Genomic DNA, 27176 nt, shown 5'->3' with positions numbered 1-27176 from the left:
CAGGGTGGCACCATGCCCCTCTGAGGTTAGGGCAAATCACTTGATAAATTCTACTAGTTAACTTCATTAACCCCTCTCTGCCTGGCTAAGGACCGCAGCCTGTATTAAGGGTTGCTACAGCAATGATGTGGTTAATGAGGCATCTCCATCCCAGCATTTGGCTACTGCAGAAGTGGGTCAGCACGGTTGCCATGGAGACGCTTTAGCAACCAATCTTGCAGGCGCTCCCTCAGTATCTCTCCAGAAACCCTTCAAGATTAAGAGCTCCTTGTGCTTCTGTCTCCTTTCTGTCTCTCACTTGCTGTCTCTTGCAGCCTTGGTACTGCCCTGCTCCATGCTGCAGCCCTCCTTCCATGCCCACAGCAGCCTCTTGTCTGCTCGCTGGGGAAAGGGAGGGAAACAGGCAAAGTTGGGTCATCTGTTCGTCTTCTTCTTCAGCCAGTTCTTCTCCACGCCTCCCTGGCACCAAGACTCTGCCTGCCAGCTGGTAAGAAGCGTGGCTGCAAAATGCCAGGACTGCTATACTAATCTGCCTGCAAACAAGGCACCTCTGCGATTTATCTGTCTGTGTATGTATACACTGTGTGTGTGTGTGTATATACACTATGTGTATACTGTATATGTGTATATAAGTGTGTGTGTGTGTGTGCATACTGCAAGTGTGGTTGTGTATATATATATATATATATATATATATATGTGTCTATGTATACACTGTAGGTGTATCTGTGTGTGTGTGTGTGCATACTGCAAGTGTGGTTGTGTATATATATATATATATATATATATATATATATATATATATATATATATATATATGTCTATGTATACACTGTAGGTGTATCTGTGTGTGTGTATATGTATATATATATATATATATATATATATATATATATATTCTGCATGTTTATGTGTATATATCTGTACTGTACTGTATGTGTGTATATATGTCTGTCTGTGTGTACTGTATATGTCTATGTATATATATATATATATATATATATATATATATATATATAAAAAAAGTATACTGTATGTGTGTATATGTCTATATATACAGTATATACTGCATGTTTATGTGTATAGATGGCTATGTATACACTGTATGTGTGTATGTGTATATATGGCTGCGTGTGTGTACTGTATCTGTCTATGTATGTATACAATGTGTGTATGTGTTTATATGTGTATGTGTATACAGTATGTGTGAATGTGTATATGTCTGTATATATACACTGCATATGTGAATGTATGTCTATGTATGTATACACTGTATGTGTATATATCTCTATGTATACACTGTATGTGTATATATATATATCTGTATACACTGTATGTGTGTATATGTCAGTAGTATATACTCTATGTATTTATATATTATGCATGTATACACTGCAAGTATGTATATGTATATATGTCTGTACAGTATATACTGTGGCTGTATGTTTATATGTGTGCGTGTCTTTATATACTGTGTGTATATATGCACATGTATACACTATATATATATATATATATACATATATATATATATATATATATATGCTGTATGTGTATATATGCATATATATATATACATATATATGTTGTATGTGTGTATGTTTATAGGTGTGTTAATTTTAATAGTTTGTGTTGTTTCTTCTTATATACACTATATATATAGTGAGTGTCTGTGTGTGTGTGTGTGTGTGTGTGTGTGTGTGTGCTATTATTTTCATGCATTTTCCTTTATTCACTACAAATACTCTCATGTTGTTTCATTTTTACAATGGCTGAAACGACACTGTCACTACATCCTGACATACTCATGCCAGACTAACATTTCACTGTTGCTAATACACCCTTGATCATTACCCCTAGGTCATCTCCAGCTCTTACATATGGCCTAGGAGAGGATATATATATATATACATGTATGTATATATATATATAGATAGATAGATAGATAGATAGATAGATATAATGAACTTGAAAGTTTCTTGTGCACATTCTGCCTTTGTCTATATTGACAAACCCGCAGGACGCATAGAGTATGTGTTAAATGAAACTGGTGCTAACTATGTGAGGCCACTTTGTATCCGGATGGAACTGTTAATAATGAATGCCCCCTCACCTTCTTTCTCCTTCTAATCCCCCATAGCTTGTGAGACGCCTGTATAATTGGTCTCACAGTAGCTTCCTATCAATAGTACATAGACTTGCTCAATTTCATTGATCCCTTAGATAGAGCTAGAAAAATTAATCACATCTCCTCATTTTGCAGGGCCTTAAAACACCATGACCCCTTGTTGAACACCCCAGCAGTGAGTCACAGCAATGTGCCAGGGCTAATAATACATAGAACGTGCCTTGTATACCGTCTTATTGTCATCACCCTACAAACCTGCTCAATAATGTGTTTCATCTTGACTCCTTCATGCCAGGGTTGAGAATCTACAGGTCATCGTGTAATCCGGTCATGATAGCCATTGTGACTATTTCTGCACCATGTTCACACTTTCATCTCCGGGCAGGTAGGATACATGAGTGCTGCATACTGAATACTGATATGTAAACTGCAGCAGTGCCTGGATCACATGATATGGTATACAAGAAGACGGGGGGTGGCAGACTGTCACATCTAGCCTTCCCAAAATGCGTGCAACCTCCCAGGGACTGGAGCTGTAGCCAGCGGCTATGGGCAGAATGATTATTGATCCATTGTTTGTCAGTAATAAGCCTTCTTCATTGTGTGTGATCATGACAGATTGCGTCTTATCGGTGCTACCATTACTCACCGGTGATCTTCTACAGTAAAGACCCTGATAGCTGGAGAGCGGAAAGGACAATGCTCTGTAGATGCCACCTTTCATCTGACATGTAAAACATTGGGCAGCCATACAATATACGTGTGATCTGTATGAGCGGTGACAAGTGTCTCCTGCGGTGCAGCACAAAGGGTCACACCTTCACCCTAAAATGCCTGTGTTTTCAAACACAGTCTTTTATCCTATGTGTGGAATTTATTACATATATTTTGTTCCTTCAGGCATAATTGATGCCTTTGATATAGTGCATATAGGATTTCTTTTCCTTGTATTGATAAACTATAGGGATGCTATGCATAAATATTTCAGCAGGGAACAGACTGGATTACTCATTGGTCCTTTGGGGGTTTTGTAATACGTAAGAAGCTCATTACTGTTGTTCTATAGAAAAACTCGGGCGAGAAGAGAAAAAGTCCTGATCCGGTGCTGGGTTTGAGGTGCTGTCATTCCTGACAGCCTGGACTCGAAATGGTGATGAGATACATATACCGCCATACCTTTTACTGAATATATCACTGCCAGATGTCCATAGGGTTGCTGAGATTCTTTGGTGTCAATTGTCAGCAGTGTTGCTCCGCAGTGGCTCGGATTTAATGCAGGTTACTCTGTTGCTGCTTATCTCTGACGGCCTGTAGGCAACAGTTGGTGATGCCCAAGGCACTAAATTATCACCTGTGCCCTCAGCAATACATAACCCAACTGCCCTACCAGATATGCCTATCTGATTGTCAAAATAGTATTGGACATAAATGCAAAAAAAAGCAAAATAAACAAATATAATAATCTATGCAATTGCGAATGCACCCTGGCTATAGCATATATTGATAGTTACTAGCGATGATCGAATACCTCAAATATTCTGCTTCACGAATATTTGCCGAATAAATCACCGCTATTCGACTATTCGCGAATATTCGATGCGCAATGTAAGTCTATGGGAAACCTGAATAACAACTATTCGGACCTGGCTTCCCATATACTTACATTGCGCATCGAATATTCGCATAGTGGCGACCTATTCATCGCGAAGCCGAATATTTGAGGTATTTGATCATCCCTAATAGTTACGTCTCCTTTTTCTATTATGTAAGAATTGCGACCGTTTCTTTTCAATATACTTTCTAGTAATATTACACAGCAGTATAGTCCCATTACAAGGAAGCTATCTTCAGAAAGTGACCTATTGTTTAATCACGTTTTTGTGTTACGTGTATTTTTAAAACTTTGATATCCTGATCTTATTAAAAAAAAAAATAATAATCTTGTAATTTTCACACTGGCCTCAGTGGCTTTCTTATAGACTTATAATTCCTGTTCCTTCAGGATACTATATACTGGCAGAGGCAGGATTATAATGACAACACCTCAATACACAGCTAATAACTCAGGATACACCATTCACAATGGGGGATGTCTTCCCTTGATGCCTTCCCTTCACAATGACTCATTAGTATAAAAAAAGATAGGTTAAGGTGATGAACATACTGGCTGTGTACATGTATTGTTTCCTGAAACAACAGGAAGTTAGAGTCTAAAAAGCCCTAGTGCCTAATGTGAAATTTTGTCAAGATTTATTATTTTATTTTTAAAAAGAAGGCAAAAGCATTGTCAAACTGTGAAAAGAAAATACATTTAAGGCTAAGTTCACATTTCCGCTAAAATCTATCAGTCACAATCCGCTGCTCTTGTAAACAGCGGAATCCGTTTAGCGGATTCCGCTGCTCCCATAGACTTGTATGAGCAGCGGATTGTGACTGATGATGCTGCGTTGCACCCTCCGCCCGACTGATCAGTCGTGGAACGACTGACCGCCGGGCGGGAGGAACGCAGCATGTAACGTTTTTTGAGCAGCGAGATCCGTCGGATTTCGCTGCGCATGCTCTCTGGCTCCCTGCACACGTCACCAGCTTTGGTTGGTTACCCGATATTTACCCTGGTTACGGTGCAAGGAGCCAGCGATAAGCGGTGTAGGCCCGTAACCAAGGTAAATATCGGGTAACCAAGGTAAACATCGGGTGCTTTGCTGTTACCCGATATTTAGGCTGGTTACGTGTGCAGGGAGGCCGACACTTCCCCGCTCGGCCCCGCCCCCTCCCGCACTCCGCACATGTATGTACACACACACACACACACACACCTGTCCCCAGCCATGCAGACAAGCACTGACACCCTCGTCTGGCCCCGCCCCTGCTCGGCTCCGCCCCTTCCCGCACTTTGCATGTGCACACACACACATACATACATACATACATGCACATACACACACTCACACATACACTCACCTGTCCCCAGCCATGCAGACCGCAGCACTTACACTGACATCCTCAGTGCCTGGCCCCGCCCCCCGCTCGGCTCCGCCCCCTCCCACACTTTGCATGTGCACACACATACATACATACATACATACATACATACATACATACATACATGCACATACACACACTCACTCACTCACAGATACACTCACCTGTCCCCAGCCATGCAGACCGCAGCACTTCCACTGACATCCTCAGCGCCTGGCCCCGCCCCCCGCTCGGCTCTGCCCCCGAACTCCGCCCCCCGCACACAACGGAATCCGACAAAGAATTCTGTTCTTTGTCATCCGTTGTACAGCGTTGAACAGCGCATCAGTCACATGCGTCAAGCGACGCATGTGACTGATACAAATCAACGGAAATGTGAACTTAGCCTAAAGCACCACTCCAGCAGCTTTTTTTTTTTATTTCACAGCTTGAATGGTGCTTTAAATCTAAGTCACTTGCCCCCTGTCTTATATTCACCCTCTGAAGTCTTCATTTGTTTTCACCAACGCTCCGGTCTGTCTTCTCCAGTTTATGACCTACCGACTTCTCCAGTGTTTCATGGAGCGAGCCGGAGGTCACAACGCAATACAACTCTATGAGAGTTCTGGCTCTCATAGAGTTGTATTGATAGCTTGTGATGGAACTTCTGACATCCGCCCAGTTAGAACTTACGGGCACAAGATGGAGCAAAGTTGAAAGAAGGTAAAAACTCCAGGGGGAGAGTACAGGATCAGGATAGGGGACTTACATGTAAAGGGAATTGGTCACCAGGTTTTTAACATCTAATCTGAGAGTAGCATAACATAGGGGCAGAGATTCTGATTCCACCAGTGTTTCACTTACTAGACTGCTTACTGTATTTTTTTTTATAAAATCACTAATTAATCAGCAGTAGATTATCATTAAAGGACCACTTGGCATGCTGCCAGGTAGTCCAGCATATTTATGAGCTGTGTATAACTGCTAGATCTGCAGCAGAGAAAACATTGATTTTATAAAAATGACAGCAAACAGCTCAGTAAGTGTCACATCGCTGGAATCAGGGTCTATGTCTCTACATTATGCTGCTCTCAGATGAGGGACAAAAATCTGGTGATAGATTCCCTTTAAAGCACCACTTCAACTTTGAAAATAAATGCTGGAGTGGTGCTTTAATGCAAAAACCTGTTTTAATAAATAAGTCACTTCTTCTAATAACAGCTTACCTTTAAAATCCTGAGGGAGGTTGTTAATTTTTACTGTAAGGTGTGGAAATGAGCCTAAGGGATACTTTGCACACTACGACATCGCAAGCCGATGGTAGCGATGCCGAGCGCGATAGTTCCCGCCCCCGTCGCACATGCGATATCTTGTGATAGCTGCCGTATTGAACATTATCGCTATGGCAGTTTCACACGCACTTACCTGCCCTGTGATGTCGCTCTGGCTGGCGACCCGCCTCCTTCCTAAGGGGGCGGGTCGTGCGGCGTCACAGCGACGTCACATGGCTGGTGGCCAATAGGAGCGGAGGGGCGTAGATGAGCGGGACGTAAACATCCCGCCCACCTTCTTCCTTCCTCATTGCAGGCAGGATGCAGGTAAGGAGATGTTCCTCGCTCCTGCGGCTTCATACACAGCGATGTGTGCTGCCGCAGGAACGAGGAACAACATCGTACCTGTCGCTGCAGCGATATTATGGAAATGACCGACACTACACAGATCACCGATTTACGACGCTTTTTCGATCGTTTATCGGTGCATCTAGGCTTTACACGTTGTGACATCGTTACTGGCGCCGGATGTGCGTCACTTTCGATTTGACCCCGGCGATATATCACTGTAGCGATGTCGCAACGTGCAAAGTACCCCTTAGGCTATGTGCCCACGTTGCGTTCTGTCCCTGCAGAAATTTCTGCAGGGATTTGATCAGCACACGTGCGCTTCAAATCGTTGCAGAAACAGTCCGCAATGAAAAGCCGATTTCATGCGCTCTGGATGCAGCCCCTCCCATAGACAGAGCGGGACCTGCATCCAAAGCACATGAAAGAAGTGACATGTTGCTTTTTAGTACGCAGCGCTTTGTCAGCAGCCGAAGCACTGCGTTCTAATACGCCACATGGGCATGGATTAGGCACAATCTTCATAGATTGTGCTGGGGACGCAGGACGCATGCAGTTACGCTGCGGTGCAGAACGCAGCGTAACTGCATGAAAATACGCTACGTGGGCACAGAGCCTTATCCTGCAACTGGCTGAGGTCCATGTACAAATGTGAAGTTGTAATGACCTCAGAGCCATCTCTGATGGAGGCATCATAACGTTGTAACTATGGTACACTTGGCATACATGGCACATTTTGTAGACTCTTTGAGTTCTAGCCATGACCATTGTCTACAGTATTGTGTACTGCAATATAAGGCTAGCAGACAAGGATTGCAGTCACAAGGTGAGGCTTCCCACACAGTTCAGATTTACAAAGTGTTGGTGTGGTGGGTGAAGAGAGAAAACTATTAAGAGATCGTGAGGAACGTGGTATGGAAACATCTCACCTTCACACCAATAATGACGTATAGGACACATACAACCAAGGTGGAAAAGAGCAGGAATTGCGCTAGGAGTGGAAATGAGACAAGTCAAAGATAAAGTGGTTGTGATTCCTGTAGCAAACAATTCTATTTCTTATTATCTTTATCGCTGCTGTTTTTGGTGGTCGTATTACTAAACAAATTATAAAGTACAATACCATATATTTTCATCCAAAATCCATACATATAAAGCAGTTGTGGTTTTTGTAATAAATCTCACAAGCACACGCAGTGGTGTATATAGTCAGTGTAATGTAGTGGACTAGGTGCGTTGTGTTTCTTCCCTTGAAGACACCAATCACGTTATTGAATTGTCTTGTAATGTAATGTGAATTGTGTCCAGCGTCTTTTGCAAATAATGTGTCACGTGAACTGTGATTATAATGTGGATTGTATTGTACTGTCTGATGTAATGTGATATTTGCCTGTCCAATGTAACCTGTGATATGTGATAATGCAAAGTGTAATGTGCAGTCATGGCGGAAAGTGTTGGCGCTCTTGAAATTGTTCCAGAAAATGAAATCTGTCTCCCAAGAAATTATTGACCATCAAATGACACCGGTGGGAGCGGACACCTGTACGGGACTCCCCCGTAGCAACTGTGACATACAGAGAACTTAGTTTATCTGCCGTGTATGTGTCTATTTTATAATCCTCATCCTGCACCACGACTACCCAAGTGAGTACCTCGCTCCCCTGCACCCTGCGCTCCCAACTAATCACCAACACCCCTGAGCCCGGGGCCATCCCTACCTGTGGAGGGACTAACATCAGGCTGCTTCACTCCATCTGCCCTGGTACTCCCTACAGCAGCGACGGTACTCTTATTACCGCAACCCACAGGTGGCGTCACAAACGTATCCCCTGTATATACCCCCTTTTCATTGATCCAAGTGTCCACCGAGCTGGGTCCGGGCCCCCCGAGTCACCACGATCTCGGATCTGAGCAACCCGGTACATTTGCATTTATTTCTGGATGCTTCTTGAAGTATGTCTGGGATCAATGACCTGTTGTAAGACCCATAACATACGGTAGGACGCATACCCAGCTTTCTGACACTGGGCATTACATTGCAACTCAAAAACCTTTGGAAATCTTCAGATTTCATGATGCCTTGCACACAGTCAAGATACCCAGCGCCAGAGGCAGCAAAATGACTCCAAAACTTTGTATGCCTTATTCCATTTTCGGTAAATAGTAGAATGATGTGCTTGACCAAAAAGCTCTATCTTGGTCTGATCTATGCACAAGGCGCTTTCTCAGAAGGATTTTGGCTTAATCATGTACCTTTTGACAAACTGCAGTGTAGCTTTTTATGTCTCTGTGTCAGCAGTGGGGTCCTCCTGGTTCTCCTGCCATAGTTAATTTAATTCAAATGTTGATGGATAGTTCGCACTGACACTGAAGCTCTCTGATCCTGCAGGACTGATTGAACTTCTTTGGAACTTGATTGGGGCTTCTTATCCACTATCCGAACTATCCTTCGTTGCAACCTTTCATCAATTGTTCCCTGCCCTCCATGTCCATGAAGATCAGCTACAGTGCCATAGGTTGTAAGCTTCTTTATTATGTTGTACACTGTGGACAAGGAACATTAAGATCTCTGAAGATGTACTTGTAACCTTGAGATTGCTGATATTTTTCATGAATTTTGTTTCTCAAGTCCTCAGACAGTTCTCTTTTCCTTCTTCTGTTCTCTATCCTAAGTGTGGCATACACAGATGCAAAGATTGAATCAACTTCTCTCCTTGTTATCTGGTTTGAGGTGTGATTTTCATATTGCCCACACCTGTTACTTGCCACAAGTTAGTTTGAACGAGCATCACATACATGAAACAAAGTTGTTTACTCACAACTTTGGAAAGGTGACAATTTTTTCCAGCCCATTTTTGGCTATACTCTGGCCATAGTGACAGAACCACTCGCCCTCTCCTCTAGATGTGGACTGGAAGTGGAGCCCCTGGAAGAGAAGGTGTGACTCAAATTAGACAGTAGCGTTAGATTGGATTGTGCTGGGACTCACAGGACTAGTAAGATTGTAAACAACCCAGCAGGAACTGAGAATGTCTTGATTTGCCTTGTACAATTGACTTATGCTGGAAGGAATGTGACCGCTAACTGGTGTATGAAGGTGAAAATGAGCTGTTGAGTAAAGTACCGTTGTTTGAAATGAAATGGTGGTCTCCTTGTGAAAACAAGCTGTCATTTGTTCCTGGCCATCCAATGTCTGCGGCAACATGCAGCTTGCACAAGTGGGCCACAACCCACACAAGCCCACACCCAGCCAGGACCAGCTCTTTTATGTAGCTTTCCGAGGCATCCAGAGTTAATTCCTCGCCCACGAATATTATCCGGAGACTCTCTACATATCTACATATGCACAGTTCCAATATACATTGTATTATATTTTAGCACTTTTCTGCTATGGTCTAGCATTATAAGGCACTGTTCACACTGGTACTAGGTTCCATTACATCAGAGTTCACATTATAAGTAGAGCTGGGTGGAACCGCAAAAAAACAGGACTAGCAGGTCCCTGCTATTTTTTTAAAAAAATCTGGTTCTGGTCCGGAATCTGGTACCCATATAATCTATGGGAACTAGAATCCGGGGATTAAAAATATTGGTGGACAAGATGGGGGTATAGGAGCGCAAGCGGTGTACTCACCAAAGCTCCATGTCATGGTGGCAAGCTGCTTCCAGGTCACGCATTCACTTCCGGGGCTGTGTGCATCTAGATCATGCACTAAAAATAAAGATAGTTGCTAGAATGTATGGGCTCCTTCCAGGTATGACGTAATTTGTCACTTGATAGGGGGTGTGTTCAAAATTCAGCTCAGGATGAGCTGCGTCCACAATGTCTCCTCCTCTGCTCATCCTGAGCCCTCCTGGTTCATGATTCATGAAGTAGCAGGCTCAGGATGAGCTGCGCCCGCGATTTCTCCTCCTCTGCTCATCCTGAGCTTTCCTGATTCATGAATCATGATTCTGAGTCGCAGACAGAGCCTGTGATTAGTTGCAGTCAGACGTTGTCACACAGGCTGCGGGTGCATCTAAGTGCAACCAATCACAGAGGCCAGGCCGGCCAGTGGGCGGGGAAAGCAGGAAAATCAGTGCATATGTATGAGCAATGATGAGCAGCCCAGGGAGGCCGCAGGAGCAGCGTACAGCCGAGTGGGAGCAGTTTACAGCCACGCCGGAGCCTTGGTAAATATGAAGCGCTCACTTAATTCTTATTTTTTTATATTTCCTTAATTTTTTTTAATTTCTCGGACACTTGGGCACCTTTGAAACTGCATGGATCCGGACTTTTACAGTCCTGGTCCGCCCATCACTAATTGTAAGTCAGTGGTGTCCATTTTCTTATGTGTATGTCATGTCTTTTATGGCTATTATGTGGAAAACATTTAATGAATTTATAGGGTTTCATTTAATCATAGGAATCCCTAGGGCCTCTTTTGGCCTCTGACTGGATTTTATTCTTCAAAATATCTATTTGGAACCCTATAGCTAAGTACAGCAAACTTGGCTTTTATATACATAGGGTTTACAAACATCTAAATCAGCAGTATACCGTATTTTTTTTCATCTAATGTGTCCCTATGGGTGATGATTGCACTGTATACCTACACTGTGGCATAAGACCAATCCTTCTGTTGGAGGTATACATTGGGATAACTAATATGGAAGGCTTAAAAGATGTCTGCATGAAGCCTGATTTAGACAAGTAGAAGTCAATTAGACATCAGAGGTCAATACCGTGACTATTAGGCCACTTATCATTTGTAGGACATCAAGCAGACAGGAAAACATCTATGCAAAGGGAAAGCTGAACATGTAGATACAAGACATAGATTCTTCTGCATAATTCATTTGAAAATGATGAAATCTGCTGTTTGGCAAATGAATGTTGTTGTGTGAGCAAATGAGAGTATTCCGACTATAGTGCGGTCAGTTCTCCATAACAGTCCAGGCACAGCGCTGCTCATTTCCTGGGAGACATTGTGTTTGCCTTGTCTGGAACAAGAAAATCAGAAATGGGGAGGGTTAAACATAAGTATAGTAATACATTACTATTTTATTCCTGCTAATATTTTATCATTAAAAGTTATGTTATGTAATAACATGCCTGCAAATGTTTTTTATTATTATTATTATTATTATTTTTTTAATGTAGTTAAGTGGCGATACTGGCTCTAAGAGACTCAATTTATTATGAAGATTATTTTTACGTACATGCCAAAAAAACAATAGGTAAAAAATTATCATATACCTATGTACGCACGTGGTCAAAATTGTTGGTACCCCTCGTTTAGCGAAAGAAAAACCCACATTGGTCACAGAAATAACTTGAATCTGACAAAAGTAATAATAAATAAACAATCTATGAAAATGAACAAAGGAAAGTCAGACATTGCTTTTTAACCATGCTTCCAGAGTTACTTAGTTACATAGGTTGAAAAAAGGCCTAGGTCCATCTAGTTCAACCTTCCTCCACCAGTTCTACATTTGGTCACTAAGTCATTTATAACCAACAATGTTGTGTGTAGTGAGGAAATCATCCAGCACTATTTTAAAAGCTGTTATAGTATCTGCCATTACTACCTCTTGTGGTAGGGCATTCCACAGTCTGACCGCTCTAACTGTAAAGAACCCTTTCCTATTTAGGTGTCGGAATCGCTTTTCTTCCACTCGCAGTGAATGCCCCCTGGTCCTTAGTATTGTCTTTGGAAGAAATAAGTCATGTGCCAGTCCTTTATATTGACCACACATGTATTTATACATATAAATGAGATCTCCTCTGAGACGTCTTTTTTCTAAGCTAAACATATCTAACTTTTTCAACCTGTCATCATATGGGAGGCCTTCCATTCCTTGTAGTGGTCTAGTTGCCCGCCTTTGAACTGAGTCTAGCTTCTGAATGTCCTTATTAAAATGTGGAGGCCAAAACTGGATCCCGTATTCCAGATCTGGCCTTACAAGTGATTTATAGAGGGGTAACAATACGTTGGGATCACGGGATCTAATCTCCCTTTTTATACACCCTAAAATCTTGTTTGCTTTAGCAGCTGCTGCCTGACATTGAGTGCTGCTGCTCAGCTTATTTGTAATGAGAATACCCAAGTCCTTCTCCTGTTCTGTAGTCCCGAGTTTACTTCCATTTAATGTATACGCAATTATACGATTACTCCGTCCTAGGTGCATTACTTTACATTTATCAACATTAAATCTCATTTGCCAAGTATCTGCCCATTCTGACATCTTATCCAGATCCTTTTGTAATATTGTACTATCAGGGTCAGTTTTTAGTATCCTACATAGTTTGGTGTCATCAGCAAAGACTGACACTTTACTATGAATCCCATCCACAAGGTCATTGATAAAGAGATTAAAAAGAATCAGTCCTAACACAGATCCCTGCGGCACCCCACTGCTGACTATGGCCCATTTAGAGAATGTACCATTTATGACTACTCTTTGTTTCCTATCTTTTAGCCAATTCCTTACCTAGTTGCATATAGTTTCCCCTAGTCCTTGCTTCTGGAGCTTAAAGGTCCAGTCACACTAAGCAACTTACCAGCGATCCCAACAACGATAGGGATCGCTGGTAAGTTGCTAGGAGGTTGCTGGTGAGCTGTCACAATGCGACGCTCCAGCGATCCCACCAGCAACCTGACCTGGCAGGGATCGCTGGAGCGTGGCTACACGAGTTGCTGGTGAGCTCACCAGCAACCAGTGACCAGCCACACGTGCAGAGAGCAGGGAGCAGCGCACACTGAGCGCTGGCTCCCTGCTCTCCTACTTACAGCACACATGGGGTTAATTACCCGATGTGTGCTGCAGCTAATGTGCAGAGAGCAGGGAGCAGCGCACACTGCTTAGCGCTGGCTCCTTGCTCTCCTAGCTACAGCACACATCGGGTTAATTAACCCGATGTGTCCTGCAGCTACATGTGTACAGAGCAGGAGCCGGCACTGACAGTGAGAGCGGCTGAGTCTGGTATCAAAGGTAAATATCGGGTAACCAAGGACAGGGCTTCTTGGTTACCCGATGTTTACATTGGTTACCAGCCTCTGCAGAAGCCGGCTCCTGCTGCCTGCACATTTAGTTGTTGCTGTCTCGCTGTCACACACAGCGATCTGTGCTTCACAGCGGGAGAGCAACAACTAAAAAATGGCCCAGGACATTCAGCAACAACCAACGACCTCACAGCAGGGGCCAGGTTGTTGCTGGATGTCACACACAGCGACATCGCTAGCAACGTCACAAAAGTTGTTCGTTAGCAGCGATGTTGCTAGCGATGTTGCTTAGTGTGACGGGGCCTTTAGTATAAGGCTATTATGTGGTACAGTATCAAATGCTTTTGCAAAGTCCAGATAAATCACATCAGCTGCATTACCAATATCCAGATTTGCACTTACCCCCTCATAGAACCCCAACATGTTGGTTGGACATAACTTATCTTTCATGAATCCATACTGTCGCTCAGTTATTATATTATTTTCTACAATATATTTTTGCATGTCATCTCTTAAAATGGCCTCAAAATCTTTGCATACTACTGATGTCAGGCTTACTGGGCGTTTGTTGCCTGGATCCACCCTCTTACCTTTTTTAAATATTGGAACCACATCAGCAATCCTCCACAGAATTTAAAAAAAATAAAACTCATGAAATAGGCCTGGACAGAAATGATGGTACCCTTAACTTAATATTTGGTTGCACAACCTTTTGAGTCAATCACTGCAATCAAACAATTCCTGTAACTGTTAATGAGACTTGTGCACCTCTCTACAGGTATTTGGGCCCACTTCTCATGTTTCAGCTCTTTCCAAAGATGCTCAATTTGATTTAGGTCAGGGCTCATAGAAGGCCACTTCACAATAGTCCAATGTTTTCTTCTTAGCCATTCGTGGGTGTTTTTAGTTGTGTGTTTCGGGTCATTATCCTGTTGCAAGACCCATGACCTGCGACTAAGACCAAGCTTTCTGACACTGGGCAGCACATTTCTCTCTAGAATCACTTGATAGTCTGGAGATTTCATTGTACCCTGCACAGATTGAAGACACCCTGCCAGATGCAGCAAAGCAGCCCCAGAACATAACAGAGCCTCCTCCATGTTTCACAGAAGGGACAGTGTTCTTTTCTTGATATGCTTCATTTTTCCGTCTGTGAACATAGAGCTGATATGCCTTGCCAAAAAGTGCCATGTTTGTCTCATCTGTCTATAGGACATTCTCCCAGAAGCTTTGTGACTTGTCAACATGTAGTTTGGCAAATTCCAGTCTGGCTTTTTTATGATTTTTTGTTGCAACAATGGTGTCCTCCTATGAAGTCCATTTTGGCTCAAACAACGATGGATTGTGCAGCCTGACATTGATGTTCCTTGATCTTGAAGTTCACCTTTAATCTCTTTATAAGTTTTTCTTTGATTTGACATCAATTTTCCTCCTGCGGCCGTGTCCAGGGAGCTTCACTACAGTCCCCTGGATCTTACATTTCTGAATAATATGTGCAGCTGTAGTCACAGGAACATCAAGCTGCTTGGAGATGGTCTTATAACCTTTACATTTAACATGCTTGTCTATAATTTTCTTTCTAATCTCCTGAGACAACTCTTTACTTTGCTTTCTCTAGTCTATGTTGAGTGTTGTGCACACCATGTCACCAAACAGCACAGTGAGTATCTGTAGCCCTATATACAGGCCCACTGACTGATTACAATATTGTAGACATCTGTGATGCTAATTAGTGGACACACTTTTATTTAACATGTCGCTTTTGCAACATTATTTTCAGGGGTACCTTAATTTCTTTCGAAGCCTGCTTCATGAGTTTATTTTTTTTAAATTCTGTGGAAGCATGGTTGAAAAGCAATGTCTGACTTTCATATGTTCAATTTTATAGATTTTTTTATTTATTAATACTTTTGTCAGAATCAAGTTATTTATGTGATTATGGTGGGTTTTTATTTCATTAAACGAGAGGTACTAACAATTTTGACCACGTGTAAACGTAACAGGAATATACAACACTTATTCACAAAAAGGTACACTACACTCTGTACACACATTATTCAATCATAATGCCATTAAAAATAGGAAAAATACTTTTTCACAAACAGATGACAACACACCTTACACAAGGTGGTATGGGTATTGGAAATATAGATAAAAGATTTGTGCAAAATTGTAAAAATTACAATAGAATTATATAGACCTATCATAAACGTAAGTACAGATACAATAGTGTACAAGTGTACATGCATAAATACAGCCAAATGTACAAAAGTCTTTTAGAATAAAATACTGACCCCCACAGGAATATGATACAAAAGAAATATTTTCTATATAACACTGAAGAATATAATAAAAATCCTTTATTCAATAAAATACAAAGGGATACACTGTATATGTTGACCCCTTCATGACATATGACGTTTATATTTTTTTTCATTCATTCATTTATTTATTTACATTTATTTTTATTTATTTTTACACCACGAAAGAGACACACAGCGGCTGTGATTCCAAGCAGTCAGACATGCTGTCACACAGGGTGGGGGTGCGGTCTGACTGCAGCCAATCACAGATGCCAGGACTGCTGGTGGGTGGGGGAGGCAGTGCATATGCATGAGGTTAATGAGCCGCCCTGGAAGTAGAGTTACAGCCGCCAGAGTCGGTAAATATAATACTCTTTCTTCGTTCCTATTTTCTTTAGTTTTTCTCCTCTTTTTTTTTTTTAAATTACTTGGGTTGCCAGATCCAGATAGTTACTCAGAGCTCCCTCAGAATTTCATACCTAAGGTCAGTACACAGATACTATTTATCCCGTGCAGATCTGGACTTTTACAGTCTGGGGTCGCCCATTAATAGTTGTCATGAAAGCTAGGGGTCAGCTCATGACCACTGTGTTTGTCCTGTGAACGCTGGTTGCGAGTCGGCATTCATAGGAAGTCATCATTTCTGCTGTAAAGAGCTAGTAAATATAAAAAAAGTGAAAAAAGGTTTTAAAAACATGAAAAAAAAGTTTAAACCACCTCCCTTTGCACCACTGAAAATCAAAAAATTAAGAAAAAAATGCACATATTTGGTATCACTTCGTTCAGAAATGTCCGAACTATCAAAATATAAAACAAATTAATCTGGTCAATAAACAGAGTAACAAAAAAATAAATCAAAATGTCAGAATCCCATATTTGTGACCGTCATAACATTGTAATAAAATACAGTAAGAAGCGATCAAAACATCGCATCTACTCAAAAGTGGTATCAGCAAAAATGTCAGCTTAGGGCACAAAAAAGCTATTAGTTAGCCCCAGATCCCGAAAACGCTCTTGGAAAATGGCACCATAAGCGACATGGTTTTTTTTTTTTTTTACAAAAGTCTGAATTCTTTTTCACTACTTAAATTGAAAGAAATCTATACATGTTTGGAATTTACGAACACGTACTGACCTGGAGAATATTGCCTGGTCAGTTTCACCATATAGTGAACCATTGTCCAATTGGACTTTTTTTTCACAATTCCACCTCAATTGGAATTATTTTGTATGGTAAAAGGAATAGTTTAATTCAAAAGTACAACTCACCCCACTTAATACAAACCCTCATATGCCTACATTGTCGGAAAAAATAAAAACATTATGGCTCTTGGAAGAAGGGGAGAAAAAATGAAAAGTGCAAAAATGGAAAATTGCTAGGTGGTAAAGGTGTTGAAAGGTTAAAATGAGAAATATAAAGAATACAGAACAAAGTCCCGGGCTCATTAAGAACATATGATGTCAAGGTAACAAGACAGTGGCATGCAGTAGTTAATTCCTAGGAGACACCCAAGGAATGAATTGAAAACCTCAAAAGATTATGTGTATAGAAAAATGATGGTCAATGACAGAGAAAATTAGAATAAACATATAAATATACATGCATTTTGATGTTTTGTATGGATAAATTCAAGTCAGAGCGCAATACTGTGAAGCTGCAAAATGATTTGCACATTGAAATGGAAGCAAAATTAGATAATATGCAGAAAGGATAAATTAATGTCCAATAAGAGCAAATTAAGTCGGCAAACAGGTAAGGAAGGAGTGCACTGCATGTGGACTCAAGCGTATACAACAATGAAAAGCCAGGTATAATGCAAATGCAAAGAGACAGTCTAGTGAAACAGCAAGTAGTAGAAAAAAAACACTTAACCCAATGTATTGCTGACCAGTGAGGTGCACACAGCCTGTGATGGAATGAATCTTACCATGTAACATATGCCTCTGGAACCCCCTGACACACATTTCGCTTGTCTTCTTCTTTACTGTATTTAGGAACTTAATATTATGCTGGTAATATAACTCTATTATACAGTAATTCTTGCCATTTTGCACATATTAAATTAAAATATCCATACCCCCCCATGTAGTGTGCTGTCATTTTCCTTTTATTATTTGTTTTAAATTGCCATATACTATATTGCTTACCATAAGTACAGAGTGTTGTGTGCCTTTTTGTGATTGGGTGTAATTTATTGTTATGGCACAGCTCCATGAACAAAAAATATGCAAAGTAGTTCATAGCACTCGAGCCACAGACCAATCTGTAGACAGAACTGTTTTGTCGTGATAAGAGAACACCACCATACTCTGGTGCTCGGTACTCATAGCAAGCAGTTGGACGCTCGACTCGAGTACCCGAATATAAGGGAAGATAATGGGCAACTGAAGTATTTTTTCCAGAGATCTTTTGGAGAAATGCTTGAGTTTCCCATTGACTTCCATTATACTTGGTACACGAGTTCAGCCCGTCCGAGCGTCCAACTGCTCATTACAGGCATAGTAGTACTCGCTCATCACTACTGTTTTGGGATTTTTGTACTCTCAAAGCGCATCAAAAACATCTAATTTAACCAACCAATGCCTTACTCTGTACTGTATCACACAGGTAGAAGAGAAGACCGGGTTTATGCCGCGCTAAAAACCATTGATGTGTGTAAATTAAAAGATTTCATTTTTATTTGCCGGTTCCTACGCGTTTCAGAGACATCCGTCTCCTTCCTCAGGAATAGAAATCATATGATTTCTTGTCCTGAGTAAGGAGATGGATGTCTCTGAAATGCGTAGGAACTGTCAAATAAAAATGAAATCTTTTAATTTACACACATCAGTGGTTTTTAGCGCGGCATAAACCCGGTCTTCTCTTCTACCTGTGTGATACAAAATTCCTCTCCCTGGGCTGCAGCTAAACCACCGGGCACTCACAGGCTATCATAAGGGGTTGTGACTGGCACAACCTCAACAGGTGAGTGCTTCTTTGTCTTGTCTATCTACCCTCATACCGGGTAAGACCCTATTGCGCTTTTTTCCCCCCTACAGTTTTACTCTGTACTGATGAGAGACAGCGTTTTCAATAGATAGGTCTCTGGCTTGGCCAATATAACCTTTTTTCATATGAACTTTTTTCAAAGTTGATTCTAAAGTTATTTATTTCAAATACCAAAGGACAACCCAGAAGTAAAGCTAAAAGTTCTTATATCATAATGCAAAAGAAGTTTATCTTTGCTTTTAACCTTATTGTAGACTGTAATGTTACAGTGTATATGATAGTATCCTAAGTGTGTGATCTATTTATGATTTATTATATATTGTTTCCTGCTATACAGCCTTGTTATACCTCCATACAGTTTGCATATCATACTGCTTTCTTGTAATGTGGAGTGGGCGCTATGGCTAAATGCTACTTCAACACTGCACTTCTATAGCTGTGCAACTGTATTAACACATCATGGTACAAAAACAAGTGCTTTTGTTGCGGATGGGGGCCGGGCCGCTGCAGGGGCTGCTAGGATCCGGGTTCGTTGCTGTGGCTCGAGTGGTAACCGGACCCGGGCTTGTACAGCCGTCCGTCCTCACAACCGTAGGAAGGGTGTATTTACAGGGCATTGGTTTGTCAGTGACGCCATCCGTGGGTTGCGGTGAGAGTTGGTAGCACCGCCGCTGCCTGGTGATGGGACGCCCGGGGCTGATGGAGCAGGGCAGCAGGATGGAATCCCCTCCACGGGTACAGGAGGTGTAGTCCCGGGGCCCCTGTGTACGGGAGTGATGGCTGCGGAGAGTATCATGCAGGGGTGGACCGGGGATGGATGGTGTACTCACAGTTCCAAAGCATTGCACACAGAGTCCAGTGGTAAACCAAATTGCCAGTTACCGGTTGCCTTCGGTGGGTGTATTCGGGTCCCACACCCTGGTGTAGCAAACAGGGGTCCCTTCCCAGTGCACTCAGTGTTTGTGTCTTCAATGGGACAACTCCGCTTGAAACGGGGAAGTCCACTCCCAGTACTTTGTATGTTGGGAGCTGTGGGCCGCGAATCCTGCCCCTTGGGATCTCTGTGGGTTCTGGCGGACACCCTATTCCCCGCGTTGGGCTTCCGTTTCTCTCTCTGGGCTTACTGTGGAACCAAGTCTGAAACCTTGTCCCCAGCTGGTCAATTGACAAGGGGCTTGAAACCTTCCTCGCCCTAGGGTCCAGGCACCCTGACTGTGCACGGCCTCCGGACTGGATTCCCTCTGTCGGCACCGGCGGGCTACAACCCTGCCCCGGTCCACTTTAGGTCTCCCGCGACCGGATCTCCGTCACCTGTGGTCCTGCTTGCCGTCTGCCACCTAGTCCGGTAATCCAGGGGCCCCAACCTCTAACTCCGCTGTCAACTGTCAGTACTTGACTCTTGTCTCAGCTTGTCTGCTGTGTTCTCTTCCCTGACACCTCAGGACCCCTAGGTGGGCGCTCCCATCCACCTGGTTCCGCTCACTGGTGTGTCCCTATAGTCATGGGGGGTGACTAGGCTTTACTGGCTGGTGTTGTGCACCTGGGTGTGGGTTTTGTGTTGGTATGCCAAGGAGGATGGAGTATTGTACCTGAGAGATTTGTACAACCTCTGTGACTACCTGGTTTTGCCAGGGCGTCAAACTTTATATTAGCATGCCTGTGACTGGCTTTAATAACTATACTAGGGCAATAAAAAGTTTCTATCTGAAATCTGTTATTAGTGAAAGTGGCAAAAAAATATTACCAAGCAAATGTCATAGGATATTAGGGATAAAAAATGTAGCTAATGGCATACACCTAGCCAGTAGATAACAATTAAAGGGATATTTCAGTAAGAATAACTTTTTCAGGTGTGCCATGCTTGACTGACAGTCCTGTAGTGTCTAGCTGTAGAAGGTCACAGTGTTTGGTTACACAAGCTGTTCTCTGACTTTCCCTTTTTCTCTGCTTGGGGTTAATTCCGTTATCTTTAGGACCTTGCAGGTTTCCTCACCTTTTCAGCTGTTAATCATTTGCACTTCCTTTTGTGTCTTTAAATACACTCTCTCCCCCTCACTCTTTGCTGGTGATAGGTATAACAAACCTTTACAGGTCTTGAGTGCAAGCAGTTGGCTTCTATTCATCTGGAGCAACTTTGTTGTTGTTCTTGTTGCAGTTCCTCTCCCTGAGTCATGTGGAGATAACTTTACTTTTACTTTCCTCTGTGTGTATTCCCTGTGTGTTATTTAGAGCTTAGTGGGGTCGACAAAGCTCTCATCCCATCCATTCGCTACCTATGGCCTATTTCAGAGTGAGTCAGGGTCAGGTATCCTGCTTGGCGCATTTCCTTTCCCTTTTGCCATTCTCTTGGTACTTCCCCATACCTAGCGTGACAATAAGTTGTTGCATAGCGACAAAATATTTGATAATTTTATATTTGGGTCTGACTACTAAGACCCCAACTAATTGCCCGATTGGGGACTTGTGTCTCCTGCTTCAACGAAGCATTGACCATGTATGAGTGCTGCCATTCCATTCATTCTATGTGGGACAGCATTGCAGTTAATAGCAGTAGCAATATAGAAATATTACAGCTAGTATAATCTATGACGTAAAAAGTCTTTCTTAGATTTATGTTGTACACATATCGGAGCCATTTTGGACTTGCCATCAACTGTACAGTCTGCTATCTGTTGTGTTTACTTTAATGTTTTCTCATTTTGTCCTGATTATTCATCCAGAAATCATTAAAAATACAATAAATCATCATAATTAAACATACTTTATTTAGTACATCATTAAGATGATCGCTAGCAGAGCACAGAACAGATAATTCAAGCTATTGTCCAGATCAGTCAGATAATGAGTAATGCAATGACATCACACAAATAACACTGACGGAAACAGCTACATTTTCATCTTTTATGGCAACATGTATCCGTTAGATTTGATTCTTGCTAGATGGACATAGACAGTTCAGAAATTAGCTATTTAGCTCTAATTAGCATGAAAAACAACACCTTTATTTACAATACATGGTATATATTTACATCATGAGGGTGCATTTACACTTAATGAACTTCGGGAACAGGCATTCCTATGAACACTTGTTTCCCAATAACTGGCCACTGTAAACTGAATGTCAACCACCCAAGAAATGACCAAACGTTCATTCATCAGCAGAAATAGTTTTTAAGCTTCCTCAAAAATTATCGTTCTCGGGAGTACATTGTCCGGTGTAAATAGGACCTTCCCTGACAAGAACAATGACCGATGGAAGGGGAGTCAGCCTGTCTAAACAGGCTGGTAAATGACCAGTGATGAGCAAACATGCAACTGATTGGTGGTCATTTATTGTCTGGTATTAGCCAGTGCAAACAACCTTATACAGGCCAATTGCAGTTCCATGTGCACATATCGATCAGTAATAGATTGATATGTGTGAATAGACATAGTCATTGATCTCGTCAGCACAAGTCCTGTTTATACAAGACAATGTGCTGTTGAGAACAATTATGTTAAGCAAGCTTAAAAATCATTTTGCCTGACGAACTACCACATTCGTCAAGTGATTAGCAGTCTGTCGACACTGCATGATTATCGGGAAACATGCATTTCTAGGAACACTTATTCACAATAACTAGCCAGTGTAAATGCACTCTTATTCTCCATTATACTGGAATAAGTGTTATTTTGCAGGAAAATAAGAAATATTGCCTAATTTTTTTTCTTTTGCTTTTTACATATGTGAAGATCTCCCCTCCCCAAGATGCTCAACGGGGAGGCTAGTTCCTCGTCCAGAAATGTCATCCGCAGCTCCAGCATCAGTGGAGAGATGTACAACCTAGAGAAGAGTACGTCGGTCTCTACAGATGCAGCTGGTGGAACAACAACAAAGAAAAGGAGGTCAAGTCTTGGAGCTAAGATGGTGGCTATTGTGGGGCTGTCTCAGTGGAGTAAGAGCACCATGCAGTTGAACCAGCCTGGTGAGTCTTCTTCAGATATGTGACATTTATCATATGAATTGTGAAACACTATACAATACAGAACAAACGTGAAAATAGATCACTTGGATTACTAGGGATTTCCATTTCAGTTTCATTTTAATTCACCTTATATTTGAACTCTATTTTACAGTTTCTTTATAGGTAAACTGTGCTCAAAATGATTGTGCTCAAAATGTTGAGTAGTTGTGTTGCTTTTTTAGCTCATTAAAGCATTAAGGCCGCTTTACACGCTACGATATCGCTAAAGCGATCTCGTTGGGGTCACGAAATTTGTGACGGACATCCGGTCGCTTTAGCGATGTCTTTGCGTATGACACCTATGAGCGATTTTGAATCGTTGCAAAAACAGTCAAAATCGCTCATCGGTGACATGGGGTTCCATTTTCGAATATCGTTGCTGCTGCAGTAACGATGTAGTTCGTCGTTTCTGCGGCAGCACACATCGCTCCGTATGACACCGCAGGAACGAGGAACCATTCCTTACCTGCGTGCCGCCTGCAATGAGGAAGGAAGAAGGTGGGCGGAATGTTACATCCCACTCATCTCTGCCCCTCCGCTTCTATTGGGCGGCCGCTTAGTGACGTCGCTGTGACGCCGCACGGACCGTCCCCTTAGAAAAGAGGCGGATCGCTGGTCACAGCGACGTCGCTAGGCTGGTAAGTAGTGTGACGGGTCTGGGCAATGTTGTGCGCCACGGGCAGCGATTTGCCCATGTCGCACAACCGATGCGGGCGGGTACCCACGCTAGCGATATTGGTACCGATATCGCAGCGTGTAAAGTGGCCTTTACTCTTAATCTGAGCCTGTGATCCAGACTACTATGGAAGTCTAAAGGCCCCATTGCACGCAGCGACGTATCTAACGATATATCGTCGGGGTCACGGATTCCGTGACGCACATCCGGCATTGTTAGCGACGTCGTTGCGTGTGACACGTACGAGCGACCATTAACAATGGAAAATACTCACCAAATCGTTCATCATTGACACGTCGTTCATTTTCTAAAAATCGTTGATTGTTAAGGACGCAGGTTGTTCGTCGTTCCCGAGGCAGCACACATCGCTACGTGTGACACCTCAGGAACGACGAACTACAGCTTACCTGCGGCCGCTGGCTATGAGGAAGGAAGGAGGTGGGCGGGATGTTATGGCGCCTCCGCTTCTATTGGGCGGCCGCTTAGTGACGCCACTGTGATGCCGCATGAACCGCCCCCTTAGAAAGGAGGCGGTTCGCCGGCCACAGCGACGTCGCTAGGCAGGTACATCCGTGTTACGGCTCCTAACGATATTGTGCGCCACAGGCAGCGATTTGCCCGTGACGCACAAACGACGGGGGCAGGTGCTTTCACCAGCGATATCGCTGCGTGTAAAGCCCCCTTTTGGGTAGCTTATTTTGTATTTTGAAGTTTGACAACATTTTTAATTTCAAATACATATACTGTATTTTTCGCTTTATAAGATGCAACTGATTATAAGACTGACCCCCAAATTTGGTGAAGGAAAAGAGAATTTTCAATGTTAAATGGGTCCGTCTTATAATGCCAGTGTCCATCTAACAAATCATATAGGGTATATGTCCCTCATAGCCTCCCCATCCTAAAATTAGCCCCCTCAATCTGGATATGGCACCCTTATATTGAATATAGCCCCCTTGTGCTGGCACACGTCCCCCATTGATGGCACATGTCCCCTATTGCTGGCACACATCCCCTATTGCTTGCACATGTCTCCTACAGCTGGCAAAAGTCTGCTATAGCTGGCACACATCTCCTACAGCTGGCACAGGTCTCCTATGGATGGCACACATCCCCCTGTGCAGCCCATTCCCCCCTATGGATGGCACACGTCCCACTGCCCATGGCCACCTATGGATGGCACACATCCACATCCCCTTGTGCTGCCCATGGCCCCCTATGAATGGCACATGTCCCCCTGTGCTGCCCATGGCCCTCTATGGATGGCACATGTCCCCCTGTGCTGCCCATGGCCCCCTATCGATGGCACACGTCCCCCTGTTTGATATGGCCCCCATGCTGCTGCCCATAGTAAAATAAAAAACTCTTTACTTACCTTCTCCAGTGCTGTCCTCCCGTGTCTCCCTCCGTGCTGCTGAGCTCCTGCATTTCCTGGTTCTCGGTGCCGGTCATGCACAGCAGAGTTACATCATCTCTGCATGCCTGATCACAGCGGCAGCAAGGAGACTAGGGAGACGCCGGAGATCAGCGCTGGAGGAGGTAAGTAAAGCTTTTTTATTTTAGGATGGGCAGCAGCATGGGGGCCATATCTAACACAGGGGGGGCCATTTGCCATCAAAGGGGGGCTCAGGCACATATAATATGCGCCCCTCCCCCAGCCCATCACCGCGGTGCGGTTTCAGCACCACGGTGATGGACAGCGGCAGTGCATATTTTATGAGCGGGAGCAGGAGATCTCCCGCTGTCTCCTGCAGCCTTCATCAGCCTGCCTCAGCCTCCAGCACCGCTCCAGAGCTGCCCCCACCTCCCTTTGGCCCTGCAGTATATAATCCGTATATTCGGATTATAAGAAGCACCCCCTACCTTCCCCCAAAATTTGAGGGAACAAAAGTGCGTCTTATAAAGTGAAAAATATGGTACTTGTAAATCAACTCTAACAGCCTCCATAGAACTCTGTAGGTCCCCTTAAGTTACTAAAAAATCTCTGGTTTATTAGGTCACGGATTACACAAGACTTTGAAAGTGTCCTGTACTATCTGGCGCCAATACATTAGTAGCAGATTCTTTAAAGGGAATCTGTCACCCTTTTTTAATAATTAATATGGGCATATAGGTAGTATAGAGGTAAAATTAGCCAGATCTGTATGCCTCCTGAATGATAGGCCATTTTGGAAAAATCCTGTTTTATATCTTCTATCTTATGGGTTATGGAGCATATGCTGCCTGGAAGATAAGCCTGCCTCTGGGCTTCATTATCCCAATTTCACCTCTTCTTCTCTTTAGAATGCACTTGTGATGTCAGGAGCACTTATGGAAATCCCGCACCTGGGCATTTTACATGCCGTCTCTCCCGCTGTACTTTTTTATCCTTAGTTTTCACTTTTGATGTGCCCAGGCGTTGGAGAGTCACTGCCACTGAGCTGGCATGCAGAAAGCACAGGCGCAGGATTTTAGTCCGCACTCCTGATATCACATACTAAAGAGAAGAGGAAGAGAAATTGGTAATAATTAAGACTGGAGGCAGGCTTATATCCCGGGCAGCACACACCCCATAGCCCGGAAGATAGAAGATATAAAAGAGGTTTTTTTCCAAAATGGCCCATCATCCAGTAGGCATACAGGTATGACTAATTTCACCTCTATGCCACCTGTATGCCCATATTAATAACTAAAAAAATCACGAAAGGGTGACAGATTCCCTTTAAGTCCTGTAGGTGGTGAGGTGATACTTTATACAGATGTCTGACCAGCCACATGATGAAAAAAAATGTCTTTCATCAGACCAGGTCACAATGCTTTCTGATCCAGTTTGGATGCTTCCTTACCTACTGTTGACACTTTTTTGACATGGTCAACATGGTCACCTGTACCATCGTGTGGCACAGCTACACAGTCCCATACACAGTAAACCATAATGTACTTTCTGTATTAGCCGGTAGGTAACTCTTTCAGAAATTAGCACTCTTGATGTGCTATAGGACGAGAACAGATAGCCTTTGCTATTCACATATATCAGTAAGCGTAGAGCACCCATAAAACATTTACTGGATCACCAGTTGTCCTATCTTCCACCACTTTTTTGATAGGCTCTAACCTCTTTGTGTCAGAACTACCCTAGAAGACCAGCTATTTTAGAGCTGATTTTAGCTGGCCATCTAGTCATCATAATTTGACCTTTGTCAAAGACATCATAAACATCGGTCATGAAAATAGACCCTGAGTTCAAGAACTGACTTTTCAGTTGCTTACTAATATATTGCATTACTAACTGGTACCATGTTAATAAGATAATCAATGTTATTCACTTAACCCTTTTAGAGGTTTTATTGTTATGGTAGATTGGTGGTCATTGGTAAAAATATGGGAGTGTACTCTTCAAATAAAATGTGCTCGAAAAGTGGAGTACTTAGCATAAAGTAGGGCAATTTCCATGCTCTATTTGTTTTTTAAGGCTTGAGTAAAAAATCAAAATGATGTATCAAAATAGTTTGCTTTACAGGTTTCTATCAA

General features: G+C 42.7%; 1 protein-coding gene across 1 annotated transcript in view; it reads left to right on the top strand.

Moving 5' to 3' along the window:
* Window positions 1-218: 218 nt before the first annotated feature.
* RIMS3 (regulating synaptic membrane exocytosis 3) overlaps window positions 219-27176 on the top strand; it is a 240738-nt gene continuing 213780 nt past the window's right edge. Inside the window, exons 1-2 of the mRNA XM_075336120.1 lie at window positions 219-487; window positions 22719-22951. Of these exons, the coding sequence (XP_075192235.1) occupies window positions 22735-22951 (217 nt within the window). The 5' untranslated portion in view covers window positions 219-487; window positions 22719-22734. The remainder of the gene's footprint in view (window positions 488-22718; window positions 22952-27176) is intronic.

Source organism: Anomaloglossus baeobatrachus, chromosome 2 (assembly GCF_048569485.1).
Source record: "Anomaloglossus baeobatrachus isolate aAnoBae1 chromosome 2, aAnoBae1.hap1, whole genome shotgun sequence".
In the NCBI taxonomy this organism is placed as follows: Eukaryota; Metazoa; Chordata; class Amphibia; order Anura; family Aromobatidae; genus Anomaloglossus; species Anomaloglossus baeobatrachus.
The sequence above is the reverse complement of the archived record's forward strand: the minus strand, read 5'-3'. Positions and strand labels throughout refer to the sequence as shown.